Raw genomic sequence first — 27,269 nt, forward strand, 5'->3', positions numbered from 1 at the left:
TTGCTGCTTTACAATAATTCCTTTTAAGTATCCTTCTCTTATTTATTCTAGTGCTAAAAAGCAACTTAAGTAGCTCTCACGATTACAAAAATGCTTCTGAAGTATGAACAAAATAGACCATAGTAAATATTTATAAATGTGGAAAAAATTACCTTGAAGAGGTCTGGAACTGCTTCACCTTGGTTAGTCTTCAATCTTGATTTAAGTCTACAAGACAAGGTTTTTTCATGCATTCATGCAAAAAGAAAGTGATAATTTTTATATCCATTTATCCCCCACATGAGAAAAAGTACTTGATTTGTATAAATAAATGGGACCCTATTAATTGAACTCTTTTGTATCCTGAAGAGCGGAAAAAGAATGGGGCGATGGAATCCGAGGACTGTCTCTTAATGCAGCTCGCTATGCTTTGCTTCGTGTTGAAGATGGTCCTCCTCACACCAAGAATTGGAGGTAGAGTCCTATGTTTTCCAGAGTTACTTAATTCTTGAAATACAGAAATATATTGGAATACTGCTGGTAAAGCAGTGAAGTAAAGATAAAGTGAGATTCACCTTTAAAATAATGTTTTAACTTTGGCATGGCAATGATGTCATTGCAATACTACTATTTTACTGAAACTAAATGTGACTTGTGGTCATCAACTTTGTGGCAAACTAACTTGAACTTAAATCCATATAATGTTGACATGATTTTCAAAAGTGCAGAAGATTGTAATGTTTGATTATTTATAGATTTTTCAGATTCAAAGAAACAGTTACCCTTGAATCTCACTTTGTCTACAGAAGAAACACTGCAATTCCATAAGTGCGATTTTTTTTGTTTGTGTATATGTTCCCTCTGAAATACATTGTACAAATGTACAGAGGACCCTTTTTTTGTTTAAATTCTTTTTTGTGGTAGTCTTTTTATATAGCTTTATTCAATAGTAGCACTTTCTAAATTGCTTAGATGCCATTAAAACAAAATCTCGCATTTTACTGTAATGGAGTTAGATCTCCACTACTATTTTTGCAGTATGTTTTTTTCACTTGTTAAATTTAATTTTCCTCAAAGCCAACTTTAAAAGTTACTTAACATTTAAAAATGAAGGATGTTTTCATATTGTCACTTCTGATTAATGTAGTGTGATACTTTCATTCTAGTCACTGCTCAGTGATAAGTATCATGGGGTGCATGCACATGCAGTGTTCCATTGTCCTTCAGTATAATGGCATTACTTTACCATTTTTCCTGGGGCTGATGAACTTGGTATCTCAGAGATACCAATGTAATGTAGCATTGACAATCCTATTAAATATTTGACTGCTTCAGTTCCAAATGAGGTATCTTTCTATTGTGTCAGTATATTTGCTAGAACTGAATGATCTTGTTACATCTTAAACTATGCTAATTTTGAGGTAGGAAGTATGATCCAACTTGTCATCAGTCTTTTGAAATTGTAGCAATGACAGGAAAAGTATAAAATGTTGATTTGGGAAAAGTAAGTAGATTGAATATTGATTAAGGAAATAAGAGTGCATCCTCATCTAGTATGCAGTTGAAACTGAACTTTGGGTACTCTTGGTATGATTAAGGGGTTGACTGTCCTTTTTGTAAGGACCTACGCAGGTAGAGGAGTGGGTCATTTGAGAACATTGTGGATAACTGCAAGTTATCCTTCTATCCTTACCTGAATATGCCTGTGCCTGGTACAGGCATATTCAGAGCAGTGATACAAGACCAGGAAGCTGCTTTGGTAAAAAGAATCTGTGGTTCCCAGTAGCTAGTAATCCAGCAGTGTGTCTTGGCAATGGCATGCTGGACAGGAGGACAAATAGTACATTGAGAAGTAAATATATTGGGAGATATTTATTTTTGTTTAGCACTCATTAGAATACATTTTAAAATATTTCTTCCATGTTTATGTACCATGATGTAGGAATGACAAACTCGAGTAGATACGACCGCAGATGATGGTTGGAGCACAGGGGCATCTCTCCTGTAGGGAGGGGCTGAGTGGCTATGCTTATTCAGCTTGTGGGAGGCTGAAGAGGAGCCTACAAGTTGTTGTAACTAACTTATAAACATGTGAAACCTAAAAGAAGGTTACTAAGAAGATGGAGTCAGATTTCTTACAGCAGATTAGGATAGGAGAATAAGAGAACATGATAAAATAAATAAGTACTGAAGAGGTGACCCAGAGGTTTGTTTCTAGAGGTTTTCCGAATCTAACTGAATGCAGCAGTAAACAACGTTCAGTGTTTAGTCATTTCAAGCAGCAGGTTGCACCAGATGACACTGGAAGAGTGATTTTATAATTTTCTAGGGGAAACTGGTGTTTAAAGGAGCTTTTCAAAATGACATTATGATGATTTATGTATTCTGTACATGAACTTTTGTTTGTAATTGCAAATTATGGCTTATCTACTTAGGAGTTGGCTTTTTTTAAATTGAATTAAGCAATTAATCTGCATTTTATTAAATTTTCATTTTAATTTTCCAGTTCTTCCTAATGAATATGTGTGTGTGCACTAAACTTCTTTTCCCTTTGTTTGGCAGACCTCAACTTCTGGTCTTGTTAAACTTGGATAATGAGCAGACAGTCAAACACCCTAGGTTGCTTTCTTTTACCTCTCAGTTGAAGGCTGGTAAAGGACTGACTATTGTGGGTTCTGTGCTTCAGGAAATCTACTTAGATAAATGTACAAAAACTCAGAAAGCTGAAGAGGTATGTAAAAGAGAGAAAGAGAGCTTGCAAATACTTTTAGTTTACATTAGTATTTAAATGTTGAATCTGGATAGCTCATATATTTAATGAGAACAGACTGTTGTAAAGTGTTGAATAAAACATCTGTTTTTGCTTTCAGCACTATCAGTGATTATATAAAAAGAATGGATTGGTGTATGTAGCAAAATGTTCTATAAAATGTTCTAATAGGATGAGGCAACACTGATACTTTCTAGCTTTTTCTTTAATATTGAGAGTCCTGGGCTTACAATCAAATTACATAAAAAAAAAAAAAAAAATTAACACCCCCCCTGCCAAAAAAAAAACAAACCAAGAAACCAAACCCCCCCTACAAAAAACCCCCCAAACAACAACAACAAAAAAAACAGAACAAAAAAAAACCACAAAAAAACCACAAAGAAAAAAAAACCAAAACCCCACACCAAAACCCAGCAAGCTTTAACAAATTACCTTATAAAGAAAACAGCATATATTTGACAAAAAAATTAACATTTAACTAACAAATGCAAATATTTGGCATAATATCATCCTCATGATGTGATTTTCTAAATACTTCTAGAAATACATATGAGAATTAGCAGTACTCTTTGCCAGAAAACTGTGAACTGGATCCTTCTTGGGATCCTTTATTTTATTTTTCTATTTATACCATATCTCCAGAAAAAGTAGGATAGGTGGGAAAAAACAGTAAGTTGTCATATAATTTAAAATTATATCCAACTATACCTACAAACACAAGTAAATTTAGTTTCAATTCAATTTCTTTAATAATAATACTTGTATTTAGTTGCCTATGCAAACTCTCCTAGTCCTATCTTTATAGAGTAGGGAAACATTTGGAGAAAGTATAATGTTTCCTGTACTTTACTGAAATATCCAAAAGCTGGTTTTGATTGCCATTATATCTTCCATATTGGTTAATTTCTGCAGTGTTGCTCAAAAGAGTACCAATTGATATGTCTACTATTTTGATCCAAGTAGCCTTCGAAACTGTGTAAAAACCCCTGTGATTTTTTCAGACCTGGTATCTCTTAAATAGACGTGCACTTAAAATCTAGAAATGGACTAGCTAACATAGCTAACTGCCCATTTCCTCACAGTTTTCCTTTTTCTTCCTCTTGCAATTCAGGCTTATCCATAGTGGTTTCTAAAATAACAAAGTATAAAGATAGATGACCTATTTCGTATCACATGAAAATATTCTAAGAGACCGATTACCTTGAAAACAAGTTGAAAAGTCCAACCATGCTATATTGTGGAAGTAGTTGTTACTAAGCTGTTGCTATCAACATGTATGAGTAGAAAACAAGATGAAGAATACAAAATTAGGCCTATGAAATAAAGCAGGAAAAAACCTTTAAACAGAAATCGTTTACCCACAAGAATTTGAAATGTTATTTGTAGACAGCCTAACTTAGCTGTTTTTCTGAGAGATGGAAAATGAATGAGTTTAAGGGAGGCCTAATCCATGGGTTTTCTGGAAAGTCAGACCTTATGTTAAGATTTAGGCAACTTTTGAAATGGAAATGAAGATGAATTGTAAAAGTTACGGCATCTGGAGGCCTCATTAGTTCTGGAGAAATTAAACTAGAAAGTGTTTGCAGGAGACCTGTAGAAAATAATTTTTTTTTTTCTGTCTGTCATTAAAAATAACCCATCTATTTGAACTGATAAACTCTCACAGATATTATTTGTACAGACATACTTGTTATCTTTGCTAGCAAATTCTCTGAAGACTTGTCTCTGTTACATGGATTTTCTGATGAGAAGCAACAATGAGACAGTGCCTGGCACTCTGTAATTTAATCTGTTCCTGATGATTTCTGACAAATTTTGTTTTTTTGTAAAATACAAAACATTTATGTATTAGTTCTTCCTTCTGAAACATGTTGATCTCTCCCACAAGTCACTGATGATGATGGGGGGTTTTAAAGTTATTTAATCAAAAAATAATAATTGCCAAAGCTCATGTTCCCTGGTCAAGCTTGATACTGGTTTGAATGCTTCTTTTAAATTACCTGGTTATGTGTCTTCATGATTGTCAGTGTTTAAAAAGAGAAGAGTTATTCTGAAATTAAAGGGGTGTGGGATATTTAATCTGGTCAGTTTATCTTGTCATTAATTGGACAGTGCTTCCAATTTTCTCCTGCACATCTGTTTTTCCATGTTGGGAGCTGATAAATAATCAGCTTCTTAATGTCAAAGGTATTTAAGGAAATTTGATAGCCTCTTCTTTTTAAGTACGTGGCATCACTCTTCCAAACTCTTCCAATTCCAAAAGAAATGACTGATCATTCCAACCATATGTTGCTTTGTCAGTCACTGGTTTTGACTTTACCTGAAGCAGTGTTACTTCATGTAGCTTTATCTACTCGTGTCTTATTCATTGTATTTTGGAAGTAAAAGGCTGAATAATTAAAATAATGAAAAAACTGTGTGGTGTCTTTTGGGGTGGATGCAATTTGGGTTCTAGTTTTCATAGAATCATGTTCACTCTTTTGGAATTAGTGATTTCTTCATGTTGGTTATACATTGTTGTTAAAGCTTTGCTATTATTTAATGCTGTTACTCCTTCTGAATTTAATTGTCAGTGTTGATGGTTTGTATTTCCTTATGTGTAATTTTCCTATTGCAGAATGTTAAGGCCTTAATGGGTGTAGAAAAGACTAAAGGATTTTGCCAGATTGTGGTATCTCCTAACTTGAGAGATGGAATATCCTATTTGATTCAGTCAGCTGGTCTAGGAGGGATGAAGCACAACACAGTCCTGATGGCATGGCCACAGTCTTGGAAGCAGACAGAAAATCGTTTCTCATGGAAAAATTTTGTTGGTATGTGTTTATTGACTTTCTCATTTGCATTTCTAATTCAACTGTGTGACTAATGTATTTGCTGTGTGGAGGAAATGTGCTACTGAACATCTGGTGGACAATTGAATCTGTATCTGATTTAATCTGGAGTGGGTTTTCTCAGCCCTCTTCAACCACAGGTTTGCGTTTTCTTCTTCTAAGCAGGTTGGTCACTAAAATCAGTGTCATGGTTTAGGAATGTTGCTTGGCAATTTAGTGCTCCCTATGAGACTTTCCAAATCACATTGCTGCTTGCTGTCCCCCTTCTTCTTCTCCCACCCCCCTTGGGCTGGGTTGGAGAGAGAAATTGGAGGCACAAAAGGTAAAGATCACTGTCATGGTTTAATCACATATTGAGATAAGAAAAATTTACTGGAAACAACAATGATATAAGAAAATGAGCAGTAAGCAACAGTGTTAATAACAGAAAGTATACAAAAGAGAGTGATTCTCATGCAAAAATGTCCACTACAGAGCTTGACCCAACCATAGCCATGCCACTCCAACCACTCCCTCTGGCTCAGAACTGGTGCCACTTGGCCATTCCTTCTGGCTTTGAACCTACCCATGCTTATTCCACCAGAAGAAACCCTTTCTCCTTGGGAGAGACTGCCTTAGCCCTGCCCCTGGCAATGACGTAAGGTGGTATGGAATAACCTCTGGGTCCTAGCCATGCCTGGCTGTTGCAAAAATTAACCGTGTCCTGGCCAGAAGCAAAACATTATCCACCCTATATTTTATACCATTTATGTTGTGCCCAGATCCTACCCGTTCCTATATATATATATGTGTGTGTGTGTGTGTGTATATATATATATATATGTATGTATGTGTGTATGTATATCTATGTGTATATATATACATATAAAAAAACAAGTATCATTTCCACAGTCGATATCCACTGCTCCAAGATGTCTCTTGAGTCCATTTAGTCCATGACTGCAGGTTTTAAGTGTTTTCCAGAGCAGGAGGGCTGGTTGCAAGATGGATCAGGAGCTCAAAACTGATGCATCTGTCGTAGTCCATGCTCACTGTCCATGGTTAAGTCCACTTCTCCATCACAAGCCCATCGGTATGTTGCATCTCTTTTCCGATGACCTAAGATATCATTGGCCCACTGAGCCAGAAATAATTCAGCCTATGTTACCACCTGAGAGACTTCATTCTTGGCTGCCCAATGCACCTGTCCATTGTTGCAATGTTCTTCAATAGCCTGACTTTTGGGTATGTGTGCATCTACATGGCATGCTTTTACAGCCAACTTCTCCACCCAAGCAGCAATGTCTTGCCACAATTCAGCAGCCCAGTTGCTTTACCTCTGTGCTGCCAATAGGTCTTTTTCAGTAGTTGTAGCCATCCCCACAGAACACTGGCTACCATACATGAATCAGTGTACAGCTAGAGCATTGACCATTTTGTTCAGTGATACTTAAAGCCAGCTGGATGCCATTTAGCTCCGCAACGTGATTTGATCCACCTTGTCCCTCAATAGCTTCTGTGACTCACCGCATAGGAGTCCATACAGCAGCCTTCCATTTTCCATGTATCCCTACAATATGACAGGAACTATCAGTAAAGACAGCATAACACTTTTCTTTTTTAGGTAGCTGATTATACTTTTCATTTTGCAGGTAGCTGATTATATGGTGGGGCCTCCTCAGCATGTATCACCTTTTCCTCCTCTGATTTTAGTACAAAATTTTCACTTTTGGTCTGGTTTGTCATGACTTCCAAGATGCCTGTGTAATCAGGGTTTCCTGTTCAAGCTCACTGTGTGATCAGCATGACCCATTTACTTCACATAACATCGGTGGCATGATGTGTGGAAGGGATTTTCCTTTGAACATTCAGCCCAGCAGTGGCAGTCGTGATGCCAGGAGGAGCTGTGCTTTGGTGCTAATCACTTCTGAAGATGCTTGAAGCTCTTTATAATATGCAGTTATAATGCCAGTAGCACTTTTTCAGTAGGGGTGTAACAGGCATCAGATCCTTTGTATGCTAGATTCCTGAACCCTAGGAATCATTGTTGAGTCTCTGCAGGTACTGGGTTTTTTTTGCCAGAAACTCCAGGAAGAACTAATCTTCCCAGGTGCGGTACAGAATACATTTTTCACATCTTGTGCTGTCCTGATTTGCCAAGGGCTACTGCATGAACATTCTTTTGTTTCATTTGTTCAAAAGCCTTTTGTTGTTCAGGACTGCACTTAAAATCATTCTTCTTCTGAGTCATATAATAGAGAGAACTTATGATTTGCCTGTGTTCTGGAATATGCATCTTCCAAAAACCCACACTTCCTAGGAAAGCCTGTGCTTCCTTTCTGCTGGTTGGTGAGAATGTAGCTGCTGTTTTGTTGACCACATCCATGGCAATCAGATGATGTCCCTGTTGCCATTTTATTCCTAAAATTTGAATTCCCTGGGAAGGTCCCTTGACCTTACTTTGCTTTATGACAAAACTGGCCTCCAAGATGATTTGGGTTATCTTCTCGCCTTTCTCAAAAATGTCTGCCGCGTTGCCCCACAAGATGATGTAATCAATGTATTCCAAGTGTTCTGGAGCTTCACCCTTTTCCAGTGCAACCTTGCTTTCTTATAGGAGCAACTCTGTTCTATACTGGCAGAGCATGGAATATCTCCTTTCTAACTTGCTTGAGCTTTTCAAATCTGTCTGCAGTCTTGGACAGCCAAGGCATAGGTCATTAGGAAGGGAAAAAGATGATCTTCATATTGTTGTAGTCAGTTGCCTGAAGCATTGTTTGTTCTCCTTTCATTGGCATCAGTCCCAATGAGTTGGCATACAATGATGGCACACGCTGTACAAATTTCTCCCATGTGGATTGTGTACAATGGACTCATCTGGATCTACAGAGGACTGTTTGTTATTTGAATCCCTATAGATTACCTTCAGCACAGCTAATTCTCACATGTACTGGATACCTTTCTCCATGGTGTTCCACCTGTGTGGGTGCAGTACTAGGTCATCCTTGAGAAAATACCTTTCCTTCATGCTTGACAGGACTTGGCTCCAGAGGCTGTGAGTTTCTGTTTTCTTCCCCATCCCCTTGCCAATGCTGACATCCCAGGTCAGGGATCTCTTCGCTACCATCTAGTTTCCTATCACGGGCAGCAATATCCCAGCATCAGAGCAGCTAAGCCAGTAGGGGCTCACCCGACTGGTGGCTGAAATTTTTTTTGCATATCTCGCAGCTCACCTGGAGATAGGGATTGGGTGATTATCTCTGACCCTGTCTGTTCCTTCTGTTGTGAGGTCTCTCCTTCCTTTTCATCCTTCACTAAGTGAACTGATTTTGTCTTTGATTACTTTTTCCATATAGGGGTGACTGCTACTGGCACAGGTTGTTCCTCTGGTTCAGCTGCAGTTTGAGTGGACACAGTGCCTGTCAGTCTGCCTTCCTCCTCTTCCCTCTGAGACTGCTGTCTAGTATTATGGAATGTCCAGTAAATAGTGGCCAAGGCCCAGAATGTTGCAAAACTTCACACCTCCCTGGAATTGCCACAGCATTTTTCTGTCAAGTATTCTGTCACTTTACCATGGTCCTGCAGTTGTTCAGGAGTGAAGTTCCAAACCACTGGAGCAGAATAATCCTTCAAAAGGTGGCCCATTTTCTGCCACTTGCCATGTTACTCATGATTATACACCCTTGGGACAGATCTCTGAACAAACTCCTAAGAAAACCGTCACTCTAAATGTGGTGTAGACTGAGGAGACCTGGTAGACTTAGCACAAAGAATATGATTTCCTTAACATCCAAATGGAATTCAGAATTCTTTGAATGTAACAGGCTGAAGGGGGTGTAAAAGGCCAGGAAAAGGGGATGAAAATCTGGGGAAAATTATCCTCCCCCATTTCCCCCACAGAGCGTGTATGGTTAGTAAACATGCAACGGTAGTACTCAAGATAAGAGTAGGAGAACAACAGTCAATATATATCCCAAATGATTGTCGTTGTATTTGATGTTATCATGTCATAAACTCACATCCCTCAGTATATCATTGTCATGGTTTGACCCGGAAGTAAGGTTTTTGGGAAGTTATGGTCAAAGCAAAGAAATCCTGATCCCTCTTATATATCATATAATATAATATCATGAGGAGCACATACAGGAATATATGCAAGATTAGGAACCACTCCCATTTGAACAGACCAAGCAACATTGCGACCAGTGGCTCCATACCTAAACCAAAAAATGATTAGATCAAATTTTTTTCCGATCTGCTCTGTGCAGTCTGTTGTTATCTCAACCCATTGTACTTCACCTCAGACACCAAATAAAGATTGTTGTGGCTTAGGGGTCGTACTCCCTAATGTAGTGTTCCCACTGACACACTCCATGCTGCTGCTTGCTCAATTTTCCTTTTCCCCTGAGGCTGGTTTGAGAGGAGAATTGGAGGCACAAAAGGTAAAGATCACAGGTGAAGAACAATTTACTGGAAACAGCAACAATATTAATAGCAAAAAGTGTACAAAAGAGAGAATGATGCATATGCAAAAATGCTCACCTTGAAGCTGCACCTGATCGCAGCTGTGCCACCTCAACCTCTCCCTCAGTCTTGGAACTGGTGTCACCCAACCACTCCCTCCAGCTCAGAACCAGCATCATTCTTACTGGACCAGAAGGAACCCCTTCTCTTTGTAAGATACTCCCCGCACTTTCAGCAATGGCATTAAGTAGTGTAGAGTAGCCTCTGTGTCCTAGCCACACCCCTCTTTGCTATTGCAACAATTAGCCTTGTCCCAGCTGGAACCAAGACGTGGGATATTCCTCTTTTGCGAAGACACCTTGGATATTCCTCTTTTGCCTCAGCAGAATCTGGGAGGGTTTAATCTTTTGAATTTAAAACAAAAGCAAAATCTGTGTATGAAAGCTATGAGGTCTTGATTAAATATCTTGTTTTCCCTTACAGATACTGTACGAGAAACAACTTCAGCTCAACAAGCACTTTTGGTGGCTAAAAACATTGACTTATTTCCAACAAATCAAGAACGTTTTACTGAAGGAAATATAGATGTGTGGTGGATTGTTCATGATGGTGGTATGCTGATGTTGCTGCCTTTTCTCCTTCGACAGCACAAGGCAAGGACAACAGAAAATGGCTGGGATTTAATTTTCTAGCACTAAATGGTTCTAAACGTGTCTAATTAAACATTCCACCTTGTTCAAATTATGCATGGTAACAGCAATCACAGTATTACAAACTGTTATTTTGTATCTTTTTGGTAGGTTTGGAGAAAATGTAAAATGCGTATCTTCACCGTTGCTCAAATGGATGATAATAGCATTCAAATGAAGAAGGATCTTCAGATGTTCTTATACCACCTTAGACTAAATGCTCAAGTGGAAGTTGTTGAAATGGTTTGTTATCATATATTTTTAAGGTGCAACTGGGACTAAACTTGGGAAAACAGATTTAGCTTTTTTCAAATAAAGAGATATTAGCCCAAATATAGAAATTAAAAAATTGCAGTCCCACAAAAAACAAGAAGTTAAGCATCATTATCTTACCATATTACAATGCTGCTGTACGTGGTGGTGAGTTTAATGGGTTTGTCGAGTAGAGTTTGAGATGTTTTATGTGTTAATTCTTAATTTATTTATGACTACTAGTCCATAGAGCTGGTGCATTCAGAAGGAAAAGCTTGAATTTTTAGCAAGCAGTGAAATGGAAGGTTGAATGTGCTTAATCTAAGAAGCTAAGACATATGGTATGAGACAGGATGGACTTGTCTTTGTCTCCAACTGCTGTAAGAATACCTCTCTGGAATAAGGACTCCCTAGGCTCAAATGCAAGTTGTTCTTGGTATCTCCAGCCTCAGCCAGTACTGAAAGCAGGACCTACAGTTTCACAAGTCAAGGTAGTGACAGAATGAATTTTGTAACTTTTTTCCTTTTTTAAATATGGGTCATAAACTGTTTAGGAGAAAGGACAAAAGCTATACTCTGTCTTCGCCCACTTTTTTTGGAAACTAAGGATGTAATTTCCAGCACTAAAAGGTGACTAGCATAATGTCCAAATAAGACTCATGGGGAATAACAAAAACCCAACCAAAACTTTTAGTCATTCTGAAGTGAGATGAAGATGAGTAAACAGGTTGAAAACTTCTACTACCACTAGTTTCTAGAATCACCAGAACTTATTAAAAGGTTTATCATGCTAATTAATCATAAAACAATTTTAAGAATTGTTTTAATTACTTAGGGGAAAAAATTACTTGTGAAAAAATTTACTATTCTTTGCTTAGAGTACTAAATATGAAAGTCTCAAGTGGTGTGGCATGTACAGTTGAAAGAACACAGAGTGCCATGAAATGGCTCAGCCTTGGTTGAATTTTGACCAGAAGACAGTATAGAAAAGTTGTGCTTGTTTCAGCTGGGGCAGAGTTAATTTTCTTCATGACGGCTGGTATGGGGCTGTGTTTTGGATATGTGCTGAGCACAGGGCTGATAATATCAGGATGTTGTTATTGTGAAGCAGGGCTTACACAGAACCAAGATATTTTCTGTTTTTTGTACTGCCACGCCAGCAAGGAAGTTGGGGGAGTTTGGGAGGAGACAGGTGTCCCAAACTGACCTAAGAGCTATTCCAGACCATATGACATCATGCTCAGTATATAAGTTGGGGAGAAGAGGGAAGAATGGGGGAATGTTTGGAGTGATGCTGATTGTCTTCTCAAGTAACCGTTATGCATGATGAGGACCTGCCCATGGGAAGCAGTGAATTAATTCCTTGTTTTGCTTGCTTGTGTGCACAATTTTTGCTTTTCCTGTTAAATTGTCTTTATCTCAACCCATGTGTTCTCTAGCTTTTATCCTTCTGATTCTCTCCCAAATCCACTTGTGGGTGAGTTAAGAGTCTGCATGGGCCTTGGTTGCTGGCTGGGGTTAAACCACTACAGAAATACAATTTATTATTTTCTTCTGTGGGTAATATTTAATTCTGAGACTCTTCCAAAGGATAAGAGATATGTTACAAGTCAGTGACAATACAGGTGACTGCTATAGATTTTTACATTGTATTTTAATTTTCAGCCAATATGAGAATGTATGCCAGAATTTCTTGCTATGGCAAGAAATGGCTTTGTTTTTGAACATTTCTCACTGATGAAAGGATAATGTGTTATTTGTGCCTAACAGTTACAGTTTTTAAGGAAACAAGTGTCCGCACATGCTCCGGTGGCAGCAATGCGTACCCAGTTTAAATAAGTGCTTTCAACTCTCACTTCTGCAGCCTAGTTGGAACAGAATAGTGGAAAGTCTGTTCCAAGTACCTAAAATTTAAATAAAATCACAATAATATTGTTACAGTAGGATAGTTCACAGTATGAAATTGCTGTTTGAAGATTAGGTTTTAAGAATGAGGACAGAAGTGATTGATCAATTATTTGCTTAGTATTATTGTAATGCCATGACTACATCCACCAAATGAACACAGGTATGAGAGATACACTCTCTAAATGTTGTTCTTCTAAGTAGTACTTTTCTTCTGGTGTTACTAATGCCAATTTCTTTTGCAGTTTGAAAATGACATTTCTGCATTCACATATGAGAAGACACTTATGATGGAACAGCGATCTCAGATGCTAAAACAGATGCAGCTATCAAAGAATGAAAGAGAAAGGGAGGTAGGATCTTTGACTTGATAGGATGTGCCCTGAAAAATCTGAAAGTACGATCTTCTGGCTGTAGCTTCTAATCAGTTTCTAACTAGTCAAAAACTTTCATAACTGCACGGTGTTTCTCTACAACCAGTTTTACTTGCAAGGTTAAAGTTATGTGCGGAAAAAAAAAAATATTTAAACAGATTTTAATTGTTTTCCTGTTTTTGTTGAGTGCAAGTGTTGATTAGCAAAACATTTGAGCATCAGTGTGGAATACATTCAGAGCCTTTCCAAACTTGACATCAGTAGCTAAGATTCATGATTATGCAACTGGACTGATTATCTTTGATTGTGATTTGGTCTTCACAATCATAGAATCATTTACGTTAAGAAAGACCTTTACGTCAAGTCAGACCACTAACCTAACGCTGCCAAGTCCACCACTAAACCATGTCCCTAAGTGCCATATCTACATGATATTTAAATACCTCCAGGGACTCAACTTCAGCCACCTCCCTGAACAGCCCATTCAAATGCTTGATAACCCTGTCCATGAAGAAATTTTTCCTAATGTCCAATCTAAACATTCTCTGGTACTACTTAAGGCCATTTCCTCTTGTCACTTGTTAATGGGGAAAAGAGACCAATCCCCACCTCACTACAACTGTCTTTCAGGTAGTTGAATAGAGTGAGAAAGTCCTTCCTGAGCCTCCTTTTCTCCATGCTAGAGAACCCTACCTCCTTCAGCCACTCCTCATATGACTTACAAATACACCATATTACACAATATAATACAAATTTGTTCAAATCACACTGGCTGTGTTTTAGTTTCTGCATTATTTTGAATATTTTATGAATCAACTCTTTTTTTTTTTTTGGAACCAAAATTAGCCCAATAAACTAATCCTGGTTTTGCTGCTCCCCTATCCTTATTATTTTGCATATTGTACCAACAAGCTTCATTCAGCTGTATTTTTATGAATATTTGTAACTTACAAGTCCTTTCTTTTTGACTTGTGCTTCTACCCCTTCATCTATTCTGCTAACTCTTTCAGTATTATTGAGACTTTTTAGTGATGTAGTAAATAGTGAATGCGCTGGCTTTGCCATCACATAAATTATTTCCATCCCATAGCAAACAAGGGAATTCTACTGTGTTTAATTGCTCATTTGTATAACAGCTAGATTTTTTTTTCTTATGGCTTTTCTTTTGTGATGTTAATCATACAAGTCTGAGCAGTTTGGGGTTTTTATGTTTTTTTTTCCTTTTATTTGTCCTCTGTATTCATTTTCCATCTCACAGAATTTGTTAAGGTTCCTAAAGATGCCTGCTATTGTTCCAGTTTATTGCTGTAAAATGTTGTTCTTATCCATGTCATGGTAGTTTTCTTTCAAAGTGAGTCTGCCTAACATCCTTCCAGTAAAAACCCCAAACTTTCCTGTACAACTTATTCAGTCTTACTGTTTCTTTACTGAACAATAGTATTTTTCAATGGAGTTTGACTAATGTATCTGTTGTACACTTTGAAGGATTTAACTTCCACATGATTAGTAGAAGCTATTGCTCTGTATTCTACAGCACATAAATTAAGAGGATATGAAAGAATTTCTTCTCAGCTCTGAGCTGGTTGGAATCTGGACTGTACTTCAGAGTATTGTTTATTTGGAAGTTTTTATTTCTTTCTATTCCCTCCATATAATTTTCTTTCTTTATTACTCACTCTTACCTGAACTTTACCATCACCATTATAGCATCAGTTTCTTCATTCAAAACACCACTGAATTTATTTCAGGGTCTGAAGTAAAACCCTTGATAACTCCAGGAACCTCTAGTACATACTGCCTTGTCCAAAAATAAGTCATATTCATTTATTGTTTCTGATTAGGATATCTAAATCTACCTCGTTCTTTTGTATTTTCATAAGAAAATGTGGTTTATTGAAGTGACCACCAGAACCTGGGCTAACTCTTAGAACTTCGGTGCAATGCCAGGAGTGAGGAACTGCCTTGGTATGGGGATTTACCGGAGGCAGAACCTTTAGAGCCTCTTGCTCTGAAGTGCCAGACACAAGCCACAACAGGACCAGGCAGAGAAGAAAGGAGAAAGCTCTCCCTCTTGAGGTTCCACTAGGAAGAGTTTATTTCAGATGAAAAGAGCAGGACAAAAAGCCTCTAGCTCTATTGTGCAAGGGGCTTTCTTCAGATGCAAGTCAGGAGGTGGATAAAAATAGCAAACCAATAGGGAATCCTCAGGGGAGGAGTGAGGGGATTACATCCAGTGTCTGGGGCCATTTGGGGTAGGAGGGTGGAGAGGATGGGTCACTTGGGCCAATGGGGCTTCCAGGAGCAGGGGAATTCCAAAGGAGTGTTGCAGACAGGGATTGGCTCGAGGTTTAAGTGGCAGAGAAAGTTCAGGAATCAGGCAGGGAAAGAGCTGGAACAAGGGGCAGAAAAGGGTATGAGGGACAGCTTTGAGGGAGGGTAAAACCCAGGGGTAAACCCCCTTGGGGAGAACGTTGGGGTACAACAGAATGAACCACTTAACAAGGTATCTATAAAATAAATTCAAACCGCAACAGTTTATTTATGTCTTCACTTCCTCTGGAGCTACAAGATTGGTGTGTACACTCAAGAGTGCCTGGCCCATTCTTACACTGATCATCTTTTTTTAAATTAGCTGAGCCATTCTTTTCAATTTTTTACTGATGTCCAAAACATTTGTTTTATTAGTATCACTAGTTCAAATTAGCATTGTTTTTTGATTTGATATCTGTCTCCAGGCCTTCAAATATAACCTGGCATTCCAGTTTTGAATAGTGAGTGTAGTTTGGTTTCCTGTTACCACCAAGTTTAGTACTTCAACCTCACTTTTGTGCATGTATGCCTTCAAACGAGGCTCAGACCTTCCCAAAGTGGAGACTTTGGTTTTGTACAGTGTTTATTTGGTTTTATTTGGTTTATTTGTTTTAGTCATAAGCAAGCTTTTACCCCTGAGCAATCACCCTCATCCTCCCTTCTCCTGTCACTTCTTAAAAACAGAATTGATTTGATCTTGCCTCTGGGTTTTCTTGTAGAACTGGGGATCGAGCACTCACCAGATTTTTGTTTACTTTTTTTGACAACTTGGTCAATTTGGTTTTTTGTATTATAAATATAATATCTGCCTGCAAAGCATAACATAGGCAACTTAGGTATAACTGGTAAACATCTATTTATTTGACTTAGTCGATAGTGCTATAAAGGGGAAAGAAAATTTAGAGCCTCATTCCCTTTCTTGCTTCCATTTTTGGTGGTTGTTGGCTTCTTTCTCTCATTAATCCTCACTAAGGACTCTTGGGCAAGGCAGTGATAATGGGACCTGTGAGAAGATAATAATACTTTGCACCAACAAATTGTCTTGGGTTGTGCTCTTAGGTAAGATTGGCGGAAATTTGGGTACATGCAGGTGAGTGATGCACGGACAGATGACTCTTCAACTAATTAAAGTTGCAAAGAAGGGTGTTTATTGCAGCGTGCTGGACACATGTGGAATCGTTTCCAAATACATGTGCAAGGAGGTGCAGACTCCTGCTCTCTACTTTGATCTGCTGGTCATGGTCCAAGCCTCTCCTAACTTTTGATTATTCTTAAGGCAAGGTATTTCTATGGTCTCTTCTCCTTCACAATTGCTGCATCTATCCCTGTCACTCCTAATGTATTTGTTAATTCTCTTTCCTAATGTATTTGTTACTTTTTAACTAAGGTACTCTATTCTTGCCACCTATATTACTAATTTAGCTTCTTAACTAATTTTAAAATCTTAACTAAAATATGCAATCTTCTACTATCCCAAATATATTCCCAGCCAGCCCCTCAACTCATCTACAGTGTTTAATTATCCTAAATACATTTCCAGCTGACCCCTTGACTCATGAGGAGCACAATTATAGTTTGTGAATGATTAGGTTTTTAGGCTTTTACAGTTGAAAAGTAGCTTTCTCACATGCTTAAATTTTTTAAATGCTTTTAATTGTAATTGAGTGAAAAATTTCACCTGAATATATATGTATATGAAAGGATGTGACCCGCAAAAACAAGTGAATATTTGAGCTTTCCATAGATACTGAAGGATTCAATTTTCCCATAGATACTGAAGGCTTCTTGTTTTCACAAATGTCTGTAAAGGGACTTCATAACTAACTACTAAACATTTAAAAATGGTCCCCGCGTTATTCAGGAGGAGGCAATCAGAGAACTGTTGAGCTGCTTGGATATTCATAAATCCATGGGACCAGATGGGATCCATCCCAGGGTGATGAGGGAGCTGGCAGATGAGCTTGCAAAGCTGCTCTCCATCATTTACCAGTAGTCCTGGCTCACTGGCAAGGTTCCAGATGACTGGAAGCTGACCAATGTGATGGCCATTCATAAAAAGGGTGGGAAGGAGGATCCTGTTAATTATAGGCTGGTTAGCCTGACCTCAGTACCTGGTAAGGTTATAGAACACTGAGTTTATACTGAGTCTCATGACACAGAACTTATGGAATGGCCAGGGTATCAGACCCAGCCAGCATGGGTTTAGGAGGGGTAGGTCATGCTTGACCAACCTGATCTCCTTCTATGACCAAGTGACCCACCTGGTGGATGCAGGAAAAGCTGTTGATGTTGTGTACCTGAATTTCAGCAAGGCCTTTGACACTGTCTCCCACAGCATACTCCTGCAAAAGCTGGCAGCCCATGGGCTTGGACAGCAGCCCTCTTTGCTGGGTTAAGAACTGGCTGGATGGCCGGACCCAGAGAGTGGTGGTGAAAGGTGCTGCATCCAGCTGGTGGCCAGTTACCAGTGGTGTCCCTCAGGGGTCTGTGCTGGGACCAGTTCTGTTCAATATCTTGATTGGTGACATGGATGAGGGGATAGAGTTTCTCATTAGTAAATTTGTGGACGACACTAAGCTGGGAGCATGTGTTGATCTGTTGGAAGGTAGGAGGGCTCTGCAGAGAGACTTGAATGGTTGAATGGATGGGCAAAGCCCAATAGGATGAAGTTTATTAAATCCAAGTGCTGAGTCCTGCATTTTGGCCCCTGTAAATAACTCCCTGCAATGTTACAGGCTGGGGATGGTGTGGCTGGACAGTGCTCAGGTGGAAAAGGACCTGGGGTACTGGTCAACAGCCAGCTGAACGTGAGCCAGCAGTGTGCTCTGGCAGCCAAGAAGGCCAATGGCATCCTGGCCTGTATCAGGAATAGTGTGGCCGGCAGGACCAGGGAGGTAATTTTTCCCCTGTATTTGGCACTGGTGAGGCTGCATCTTGAGTACTGCGTCCAGTTCTGGGCCCCTCAGTTTAGGAAGGTCATTGAGATGCTTGAGTGCATCCAGAGAAGGGCAGCTAGGTAGGGGAGGGGCTTGGAACATGAGCCCTGTGAGGAGCAGCTGAGGGAGCTGGGGTTGTTTAGCCTGGAGAAAAGGAGATTCAGGAGTGAGTGACCTTATCACTCTCAACTTCCTGAAAGGTGGTTGTATTCAAGTGGGTAACTTTCTCCAGGCAGCAACTGACAGGATGAGAGGACACAGTCTCAAGCTGCATCAAGGGAAATAGAGATTGGATATTAGGAAAAAGCTTTTCACTGAAAGAGTGATAAAATTCTGGAATGGTCTGCCCGAGAAGGTGGTGGAGTCACCATCCCTGGATGTGTTTAAAAAAAGGCTGGATATGGCACTTGATACCATGGTTTAGTTGAGATGTTAGGGCATGGTCAGTTATCTTGAAGGCCTCTTCCAACCTAGTCATTCTGTGAATTCTGTGAAAAAGGGCTTTATGAGCTTTTTTCCTGCAGACTTTTTTTTTTTTTTGTCATTGATAACATTTTTGTCTCAGATTCAGAGCATCACAAATGAGTCTCGAGGCTCAATTAGAAGAAAAAGCTACTCCAGTCCATTGTCCATTGTCCAAGATGCTCAGGCACTGCTGACTAATGATTATCAAGAGGAAGAGGTAGCTGGACATAGTGCTGACTATGACTAGACATATTTTCCATTGCAACACTTCAAGTACCACTGTTGCAAACTGAACTACACATTAATTACAATTTTTTCTAAAGTAATTATTTTACCCTGTATTTCATGTCTTTAGATTATGCCTCTGTGACATGAACTATATTCTCTTTCTCACGCTTATTTTCTGTAAAAGAGACACATTTCTGAGACTGCTTGTTTTCTTAAGAGCCAGAAACAGGGTGTTACATTAATAAACATATTTCATGCCTTCACAAAGCATTTACTTCCTTTATAGTTCCTCTATTGAAGTATTGAAGATTCTTGGAGACTGTATTGATATGCTAGATCTTTTAAGGAGCACAAGCCATTTTTATTTGCAGGCTATTATTAACCCATATATGTCATTACTGAATTCTGTGGGGTGACATTGAAAGGAAATGGACTGATGTAATCAATGAGTTTAGTGTGCACTTGAAGTGTTGCTCATATGTAAAATGTGTAGCCTAGTTTGTAGAAGTGCTGCATACCTTTTATTTCCCTTTAATCATAGAGTGAGAGAACAACCTGTTTTGTTTCATTAATTGAATTTAGTATCAAAATAGCACTAACAAAAATGTTCTTTTGGTGTGATTGCATTTTTATAAATATGTATTATAGGTCCAGAATTTCTCTTGGTCTCACTGTCTTTCTAAAAATGGCAAATTTTCTTCCATTGAAGCATAGTTGTACTGAACTCATCCTACAGTTGTTCCTTTGAAATTTTAGTACATTGGATACTGCTGCATGGTATTTACAATATTGGCATGTATTTGTTTGCTTTTTTGATTCTTTTGATAGAACTGTATTCACAGTAACTTCTGATTTGTGGTCGTGACTCATCATTTAATCATCTGTGAATGCAGGAAGACCGTCATACTAAGAGATATTTATGCAAACCTCACAACTGAATTCCAGAATTTGGGAATCCTGAAGAATAGGGGCTAGGAAATAATTTAGGGAATATACCGAAGCTCAAAGGCATTTAAAACCACCTGCAATTACAGTTTTTGAGCCACTAGAGGAATTGCTTTTCTGAGAACAAAAGTAGAATTCTCATCTGCTTGGATTCTGTTCATGGTTTTTATTGACCTGCATGAAGTTCTTAATTACTGGGTATGTGGAGGGACCATGACTATGTCTGACATGTGAATAATTGAAGTTCCCAAATGGAACAGGAGCTTCAACTCATGATTTAACAAGTCTCTGAATAGATTTCAGAACTGTTAAATATCTTAAACAAAAAGCAAACAAACAATCACAGGATAAAAGAAATGCCACCTCCAAAATAGAAAATTTCAAAGCACAAAAGGAATCCTGCCCCCAATTACCAATTAACTTATAATTTTTAGGGTGTAAGGTACTGTATTTGTGTTGTATTTGATGGAAATAGAGAAGCCTATGGACAAAGTATTATGAAAGAAAATAAGTAAATAATGTGTTAAATATTTAGTCTTCTTTTCCTCCAAAGAAGCAAGGAGAATGGAAAATAGAAAACACAATATTCTTCCCACATGCATATGCGCTTTTTTGTTCTTGAAGTTGATTAGAGTTTCTACTGTTAAAAGGGAAGAGAAGACCCCGTCATGGCAACATTGGTTAGATTTGTTATGTGATATGCTCTTGTAGGCATAAATAATCTAAATCTATAACTAGACTTCAAATCAGCCAGTCCCATACTAGTATCAGAGATTCATGTTGTAGTTCAGATAAAGGCATGTGAAATGGACAAGTTTACAACAGCATCTGAGAAAATAATGTAACTTGTGAACAATGAGAATACTGGCTTTAAAATTTTTCATTGGCAAGACACCCTGTTAATAAAGTACTCTCTGGTGGAATTCAACCTCACTTTAGTTCATTACAAAAGTAACATTCCACGCAAGATATAGTCTTGCAAATGTAAACAAATATGAACATTTTTACAAGCAATTTCACTTCATGCTGAAGTCATAATAGTAGTCTCATATTTGTTCACAAAGTAAAGGTGCATTTTTCTTCAGCTTCTTTGGTTCTACCACTGTGAAACTCCTTTTCAAAATTGTAATAGCATGTAATTTACAAATGCTGGTTTTGGCTGAATTTTGGGGTGATTATTTGTTTTGTGGCCAGGCTCAGCTGATCCATGATAAAAACACTGCCTCACGCTCTGCTCCAGCAGTTGAAGCAAGCGTGGCTGCTGCTGTGCCAGAGAAAGTGCAAATGACCTGGACTAAAGAAAAGTTTGTAGCGGAAAAGCATAAAAACAAGGATTCCAATGTGTCTGGATTTAAAGATATTTTCAACATGAAGCCGTGAGTATGCATGTGGTATTTGGAGGTTTTTATTTCATTGTGTGTATTTTAATTGGGGGTGGGGGGATGGTGTTCTAGTTTGTTGTTTTATCTGGGTTTTGCTTTTTAAGAGATTCTGCTTTATTTAAAATTGGATAAAAAAATGAGCTTTTCATGCACTTACCTTAAATGGCATCCTTATAAAAACAGCATAGACTTGGGTGGAATGACTTAAAGAGTCATTCACATTCATTGTGAGTGAAGTTTAAATATGACAGACTTTAAGCTGTTAACTCAACTTCTAGATTGTACCAGAAAGCATATGTGTTAAAAAGCTTAATGATAACTTTTTATTTCTTGCTGTGGGTAAAAAATTAGTGTATATGTCCCCCTATTTTTATTGTGTTTGGTATTGGAGGGAGTTCCAAAGAAGCAGATAGTCTTTCAAGACATTTAGCTTATGTTTTTGATTTTAGGTGCAAGATTTTGGGTGTGGGGGGTGTTTTCTTGGGAAGAGAGGGGCGTGGGGTGTTCTTGTTTGTTTGTTTGTTTTAATGGACATTCAGCCCTCATCCTGTAAATTAAAGAAATATAAAACTTGTGTAAATATATATGTATTTCTATATTAATAATTTCCTGTTTAAATATTCCTTAATGTCTTTTTCTTAAATAGGTAAGAGCTACTCCCTGTGTCAAACCAATGTAGTAGACACAAAAACAATGACAGAGGGAAATCAGCTTGTTGTTTCCTCATGTTGTGATTTTAAGCATGCACATGCATATTTTCTTAGTTCTGCAAGAAGACTGCACTTAGAAGCATAGTTTAAATTATTTTCTGCATATGACCAAACCAAAACTGTGGATGTCAAGGGAAATTATTGTGCTCATGCTCTAAAGCATTGTCCTAGGCCGCATTATACTCTTAATTATTAGGGGTTTTTTAAATTTTTATCTTTGAAACTTTTCTTTTTACTACTTTAGAATTGTGCAAAACACTGATTTCAGATTTTATTATTTTAAGACTGCTATGTATAGTTGGGTAGAAATTACAGTTCAAACTTGGTGTGCCTGTACAGTATATTAATATTATTGACTTTAAAATGTACCTGATGGCATAATATTTTTTTTCTATGCATTTGCTTTCCTTCCACATAGAGAATGGGAAAATCTGTAAGTGTAAATTTCACTTCACCTAAACAACATAGGCTGGGTTCTCTGGTTCTTGTGATCTTGTACATTATATGCATGCTTCTAAATTGTAATTTGCAATGCATGTATTTTTTTGTTCCTTGTTTAATATACTGTGATTTAGCATGCCACTGAAAAAATATCATTGTGACTTTTTAATGTTCTCTTAAATATGGTCAACTTTCTATTCAAGGTAAGTCACAAAACATGTGTTATAGTTTCTGTAAGAATATAAAACTTGACAGTACTTCTCTGCACCAGCATAATATTTAGTGTTCTAATTAACTACATTAAAAAATGTGGGGTTTTTTTTGGGTTTTTTTTTTTTTTTGTTTTTTTTTTTTTTTTTTTTTTTTTTTTTTTCCTGGAAGAACAGTCTCCCATTGTGCTATAACTACTTAGACAATAGGGAATATTTGTTCACAAAGGGAACTTTCATGATTCATCAAAAGTCAGTTCTTGCCTGCCTTCTACCAGCCCATGCATATGTAGAAATAACATAAGTTCAGACATACATTGGGTATGACAGCACACAAAAATGGAATACTACATCTCTTGAGTGGAACTCACTCGCCTGCTCTGCTTTTTTTCAGAGTTCAGCATTTTCTTAATTTTATCTGCTCAACAAATTGAGCTTCTTATAAAATGCTGGAAGTTTAGTTTGTCTATTGTGTATGATTTCAGTTCTACCAGTGCTTGAAGGATAAGTGATGTTAGCCTTAGTTCACATTTTACACACCATAAGCCTTCATTTCAGTGCTGATTTTTTACCCACTCTGTCACAAAGTTACACCCTGCCTTTTATTTTTAGTTTAACAATGTTTCAGTTTCAATAGTTATGCATCTCAGTTATACAATCTTGCCTCTCTTCATAGTTCTTTTTAGTCTTCTCAAAATGCAGTTCTGCTTCCAAAAAATGGAACTTCAAGCTTTCCTTCGTTCCATATATAGATTTTGTACAGTTTGTTCTTAGGATAGCTAGCCACTGTGATAGAAAATCCTCCAGGAGGGACGGATAAACTCAGTTTTAGAAATATCATTCTCTTATAGCGGGGAAGATGGGAGGTGGCAGAGCATGAAGAATCAATTTAATTGACAGGGCTGGTTTCCCTGGCCAATAAATTTCAGGCCAAATTACTTTTAACTATTTATTTGGGAAAAAAACAAATGCAAAAACAACCCCTACTTTTAGGCAGCAGATATTTCAGATGAATGGGCTAAGGTAGAGTTTGAATATTTTTTGTCACACTGTAGCATATGATTCATTTCCAGCCTTGGCTAACTCTACACACAGCTGTTTCTCAGGAACTGTAAGGAAACTGTTCTTTTGTTCTGAAAAACCACTGAACCATACAAAAGAGATACTAAAATAAGGACATTTTAAAAACCCTAGCAGTTTTTTCTTCTTGTGCACAGATCTACAACAATTGTATTTGTAGGTGAAACAGGGAAAATACTAGGTAATGTTGATAATGTAAAGGAATAAGCTCAATTTCAGTTCACTGCTTACTGCCATACTGTTACAACATAAGAAGTTAGCATTTTTTTCAAAATTCTGTGGTGTTTCTGAATTTTCTTCACCAGCTGGTAGAATTTTGTAATGTTTCCAAAGGAACATGAGTAAAATCTTCTACTGTACAACACAAATTTTGTGATCTTTCCGTTGCATTCCTGTAATTTCATTGTTTGGAAATTCTTGTGTAAATCCAGTTATTTTTTTATGTAAGTCAATAAACAAGATTCTTAGTGGTTCTTGTCTGACCTGTAATAACTATTGAAACCAAGTTTGTGATTAATTTTGATAAAAGATATTTGACAACTGGAAGATTTGTGCATTTTGACAATTTACTTAGAACTGCTTGAATTTCAGAGTTAAATGTTCTTGTCAAAGGTGTTGCATTTTATTTATTTTGAATATGTACATATACTAGTATCCATGAAAATAGCTTGTTTTACATACTTATAATTTCAAATAAATATTGTATGATTCAATTATGTAAGTGTTATAACAATGCTTAAAAATGTTTCTTTGCATGCTAGGAATCAGTCAAATGTGAGAAGAATGCACACTGCTGTGAAGCTCAATGGAGTAGTGCTTAATAAATCACAGCATGCTCAGCTAGTTCTCTTGAATATGCCTGGACCTCCTAAAAACAGAAAAGGGGATGAAAACTGTATCCTCTACTGTATTGATTCCATATTTCTTGAAACTGAGAATTCACTTTTGTGATTCTGTCATTACCTGTTGGGATAACCATTACTAAGTATGGTAAGCATAAGTCTGCCTATAAGAAAATTACATAAAGACAGTTAAAAAATAAAAGATAAAAAATCTTGGTTGGAGGGGTGGTTTATTGATATAAAGGATTTCCTTGACTTTGAAATAATTTCAAAATTTCCTAGTCTTATCTTTTTTTGTAGGTGAGTAGGGCAAAACTAGGAATTTCCCCCAAGTTAGGCTTTACTTCCACTTGAATAACCGGGTAACAGGAGAGTAAAGGGTGACACAGAAAAACTCTTTGATGAAATTGTTGAACTTTATTTTTGAATTATATGTCAGAGTTTTTGAGAGATTACTATATATTTTGTTTCTCTTCTGAGTAAATTCCTTGACCAAATGATATTTCAGACATGGAATTTCTGGAAGTTCTGACAGAAGGTCTAGATAGAGTTCTCCTAGTCCGAGGCAGTGGACGTGAAGTGATCACCATTTATTCTTAATCTGTTTGCATGTGTTTTTCAAACACAACACACCCCCACCATAAGAAAGCAGTTTTTTGCCATAATTTGAGCAACTTCATTGTCTTCTAGTGCATTGAAAATTAGTTCAAGCTGAATCTTCTGATCATGTGTTCTTTTTTTCCTAGTAAGATGTTCTATTTAAATAATATTTTAAGCAGATTTATGTGGAAAATTAATAATTGGTGAATTAATAAATGGTGGATGGCTTAGGATATTTATATGTAGCATATTCTGACACTTCTTAAGCTGTGGTAAAACAAAAAAAAATTGGTAATGCAGTCATATTTTTAAAGATATAGAAATGTCAGCAACTTTTGATTATTTTAATCTTTGCTCTGCATCTAAATAAAAGGCAAGGGGTTTAGAAAAGGTTGTCTTTTTTCCTTACCAAAATGCTGCTATGTTGCTTCTTTTGGAATTAGTCGTGGTTCAGGAACCTTCCTTCAGAGATGTATACAGCCAGTGAAATTTGTTCATGAAGTACATTAAGTGTTTCCCAGAAGTTTATTTGCCATACCTGTTAAAAATAACATTTCCGTATTTAAAATACTTAGGTAGCTGAAACCTCCAGATGATAGTAAATAGTGAGTTCTTTTCTGTGAGGTACTGGCAGTTACTGTTATATTTTGCATGATTGTAGCAATAATGAAACATGAGTGCATCCAACTTATAGGAAGGCTATGGTGCAGGAACTCCCCCTGATTCCAAATATAATTCAATAGTTGATAAACCACAACAAGGTGGTTAATGAAATGCAGTCTCTTGTTTTCAGATATTTGTATTTTGAAAATATTGTATGCATGTGCTGCTGTTTGAAATAAAATCTGCTTTTCTGAACTGAACAAGCTCCTAAATGTTTTTAATTTGAAATTATTGAGTTTAGTTTAGGTGCTCAATAGAAACCTTTTGCTCCTGTTACAATTCTGTTCCTTTTTCGGCAGTCTTTAGTTTTGTAAGTGTTAAGACCTAAAGTGTATCAAAAGATTGTTCTGCTCTAAAAAGAACAGGTCTGTTTAAACATATAAACCACTATTTTATTTTTTCTTGTTCTTATTCTTATATACAATCAAGATGTCTGTTGCTCAGACTAGAACAAGAGTGATGCAGTGCCCAAGTACCTGGCTAGGCTCAAGGCCGGTGTTTTTATCGTAACACTCAGGTGAAGTAAGACAAAGCCATAAACAGCAAAAGCTGAAAGTAGCCATTACCTGACCTGTCCCTGTAGTTTGATGCACAGGAACAGAGGGAATAAAAAGGTAATCAGGTGGCCCAGTGAACTCCAGATGAGTCAAAAGCACTGCTGGGATACTTCAAAAGGGAATTGGAAAGGCATGCTGCACACCGCTCACTCTGACTGCAGCGTATGCCTTTGGTTAGGAATAGGTTTATGCATAGGCACTCAGAGGTACCTTGGGGGCACACCAGACACTCCACAGGCTCTTAGGTAAAATGAAAGGCACATGGAGGTCCTGTGGACAAATCAGGAGGCATGTGAAGGTTTTAGATTTGCACAGTATATCAATTGAATTAAAAAACATTCTCAAGCCAGTGAGGAGAAAAAACCATCAGCAGATGGTCCTACTGCACTCCAGATGGCTCTAAGCTTTTCATGGGACATATTAAAAGGCACTCCTTGGGCTACAGTGCGGGGCCATCAGCAGGCATTTATAGAACTGATATGTGTGGTTTTGGGTTGGAGACAGACACACGATACAACACCACTGGGTCATCAGCAAACCACAATGAGTTTAATATGTCTGCCCCTTTTATAGGGGCTTTGGATTCCCCAGGCTCAGATAGTTGATTGGATGACCTCTCTCTGCCCAGCTGGTGTATCAGCTTCTAAGTTAGATCAGG

At 37.6% G+C, this 27,269-nt stretch overlaps 1 protein-coding gene across 5 annotated transcripts in view; it reads left to right on the forward strand.

Moving 5' to 3' along the window:
* The window catches only part of LOC121356973 (solute carrier family 12 member 7), a 70,938-nt gene extending 44,684 nt beyond the window's left edge, over nt 1-26,254 (forward strand). For 4 of the 5 annotated variants that reach the window (XM_041473879.1, XM_041473881.1, XM_041473884.1 and 1 more), the window contains 9 exons: nt 349-453; nt 2,542-2,710; nt 5,367-5,562; nt 10,507-10,676; nt 10,824-10,955; nt 13,115-13,222; nt 21,322-21,503; nt 24,711-24,844; nt 25,300-26,254. In XM_041473879.1, coding sequence (XP_041329813.1) covers nt 349-453; nt 2,542-2,710; nt 5,367-5,562; nt 10,507-10,676; nt 10,824-10,955; nt 13,115-13,222; nt 21,322-21,503; nt 24,711-24,844; nt 25,300-25,391 — 1,288 coding nt within the window. In that variant the 3' untranslated portion in view covers nt 25,392-26,254. Of the gene's footprint in view, nt 1-348; nt 454-2,541; nt 2,711-5,366; nt 5,563-10,506; nt 10,677-10,823; nt 10,956-13,114; nt 13,223-21,321; nt 21,504-22,155; nt 24,420-24,710; nt 24,845-25,299 lie in introns of those variants that run through there. The other variant, XM_041473883.1, reaches the window with a different exon arrangement.
* The last annotated feature ends 1,015 nt before the right edge of the window (nt 26,255-27,269 follow it).

Source organism: Pyrgilauda ruficollis, unplaced genomic scaffold, assembly GCF_017590135.1.
Source record: "Pyrgilauda ruficollis isolate IOZ18807 unplaced genomic scaffold, ASM1759013v1 scaffold305, whole genome shotgun sequence".
Lineage (NCBI taxonomy): Eukaryota > Metazoa > Chordata > Aves > Passeriformes > Passeridae > Pyrgilauda > Pyrgilauda ruficollis.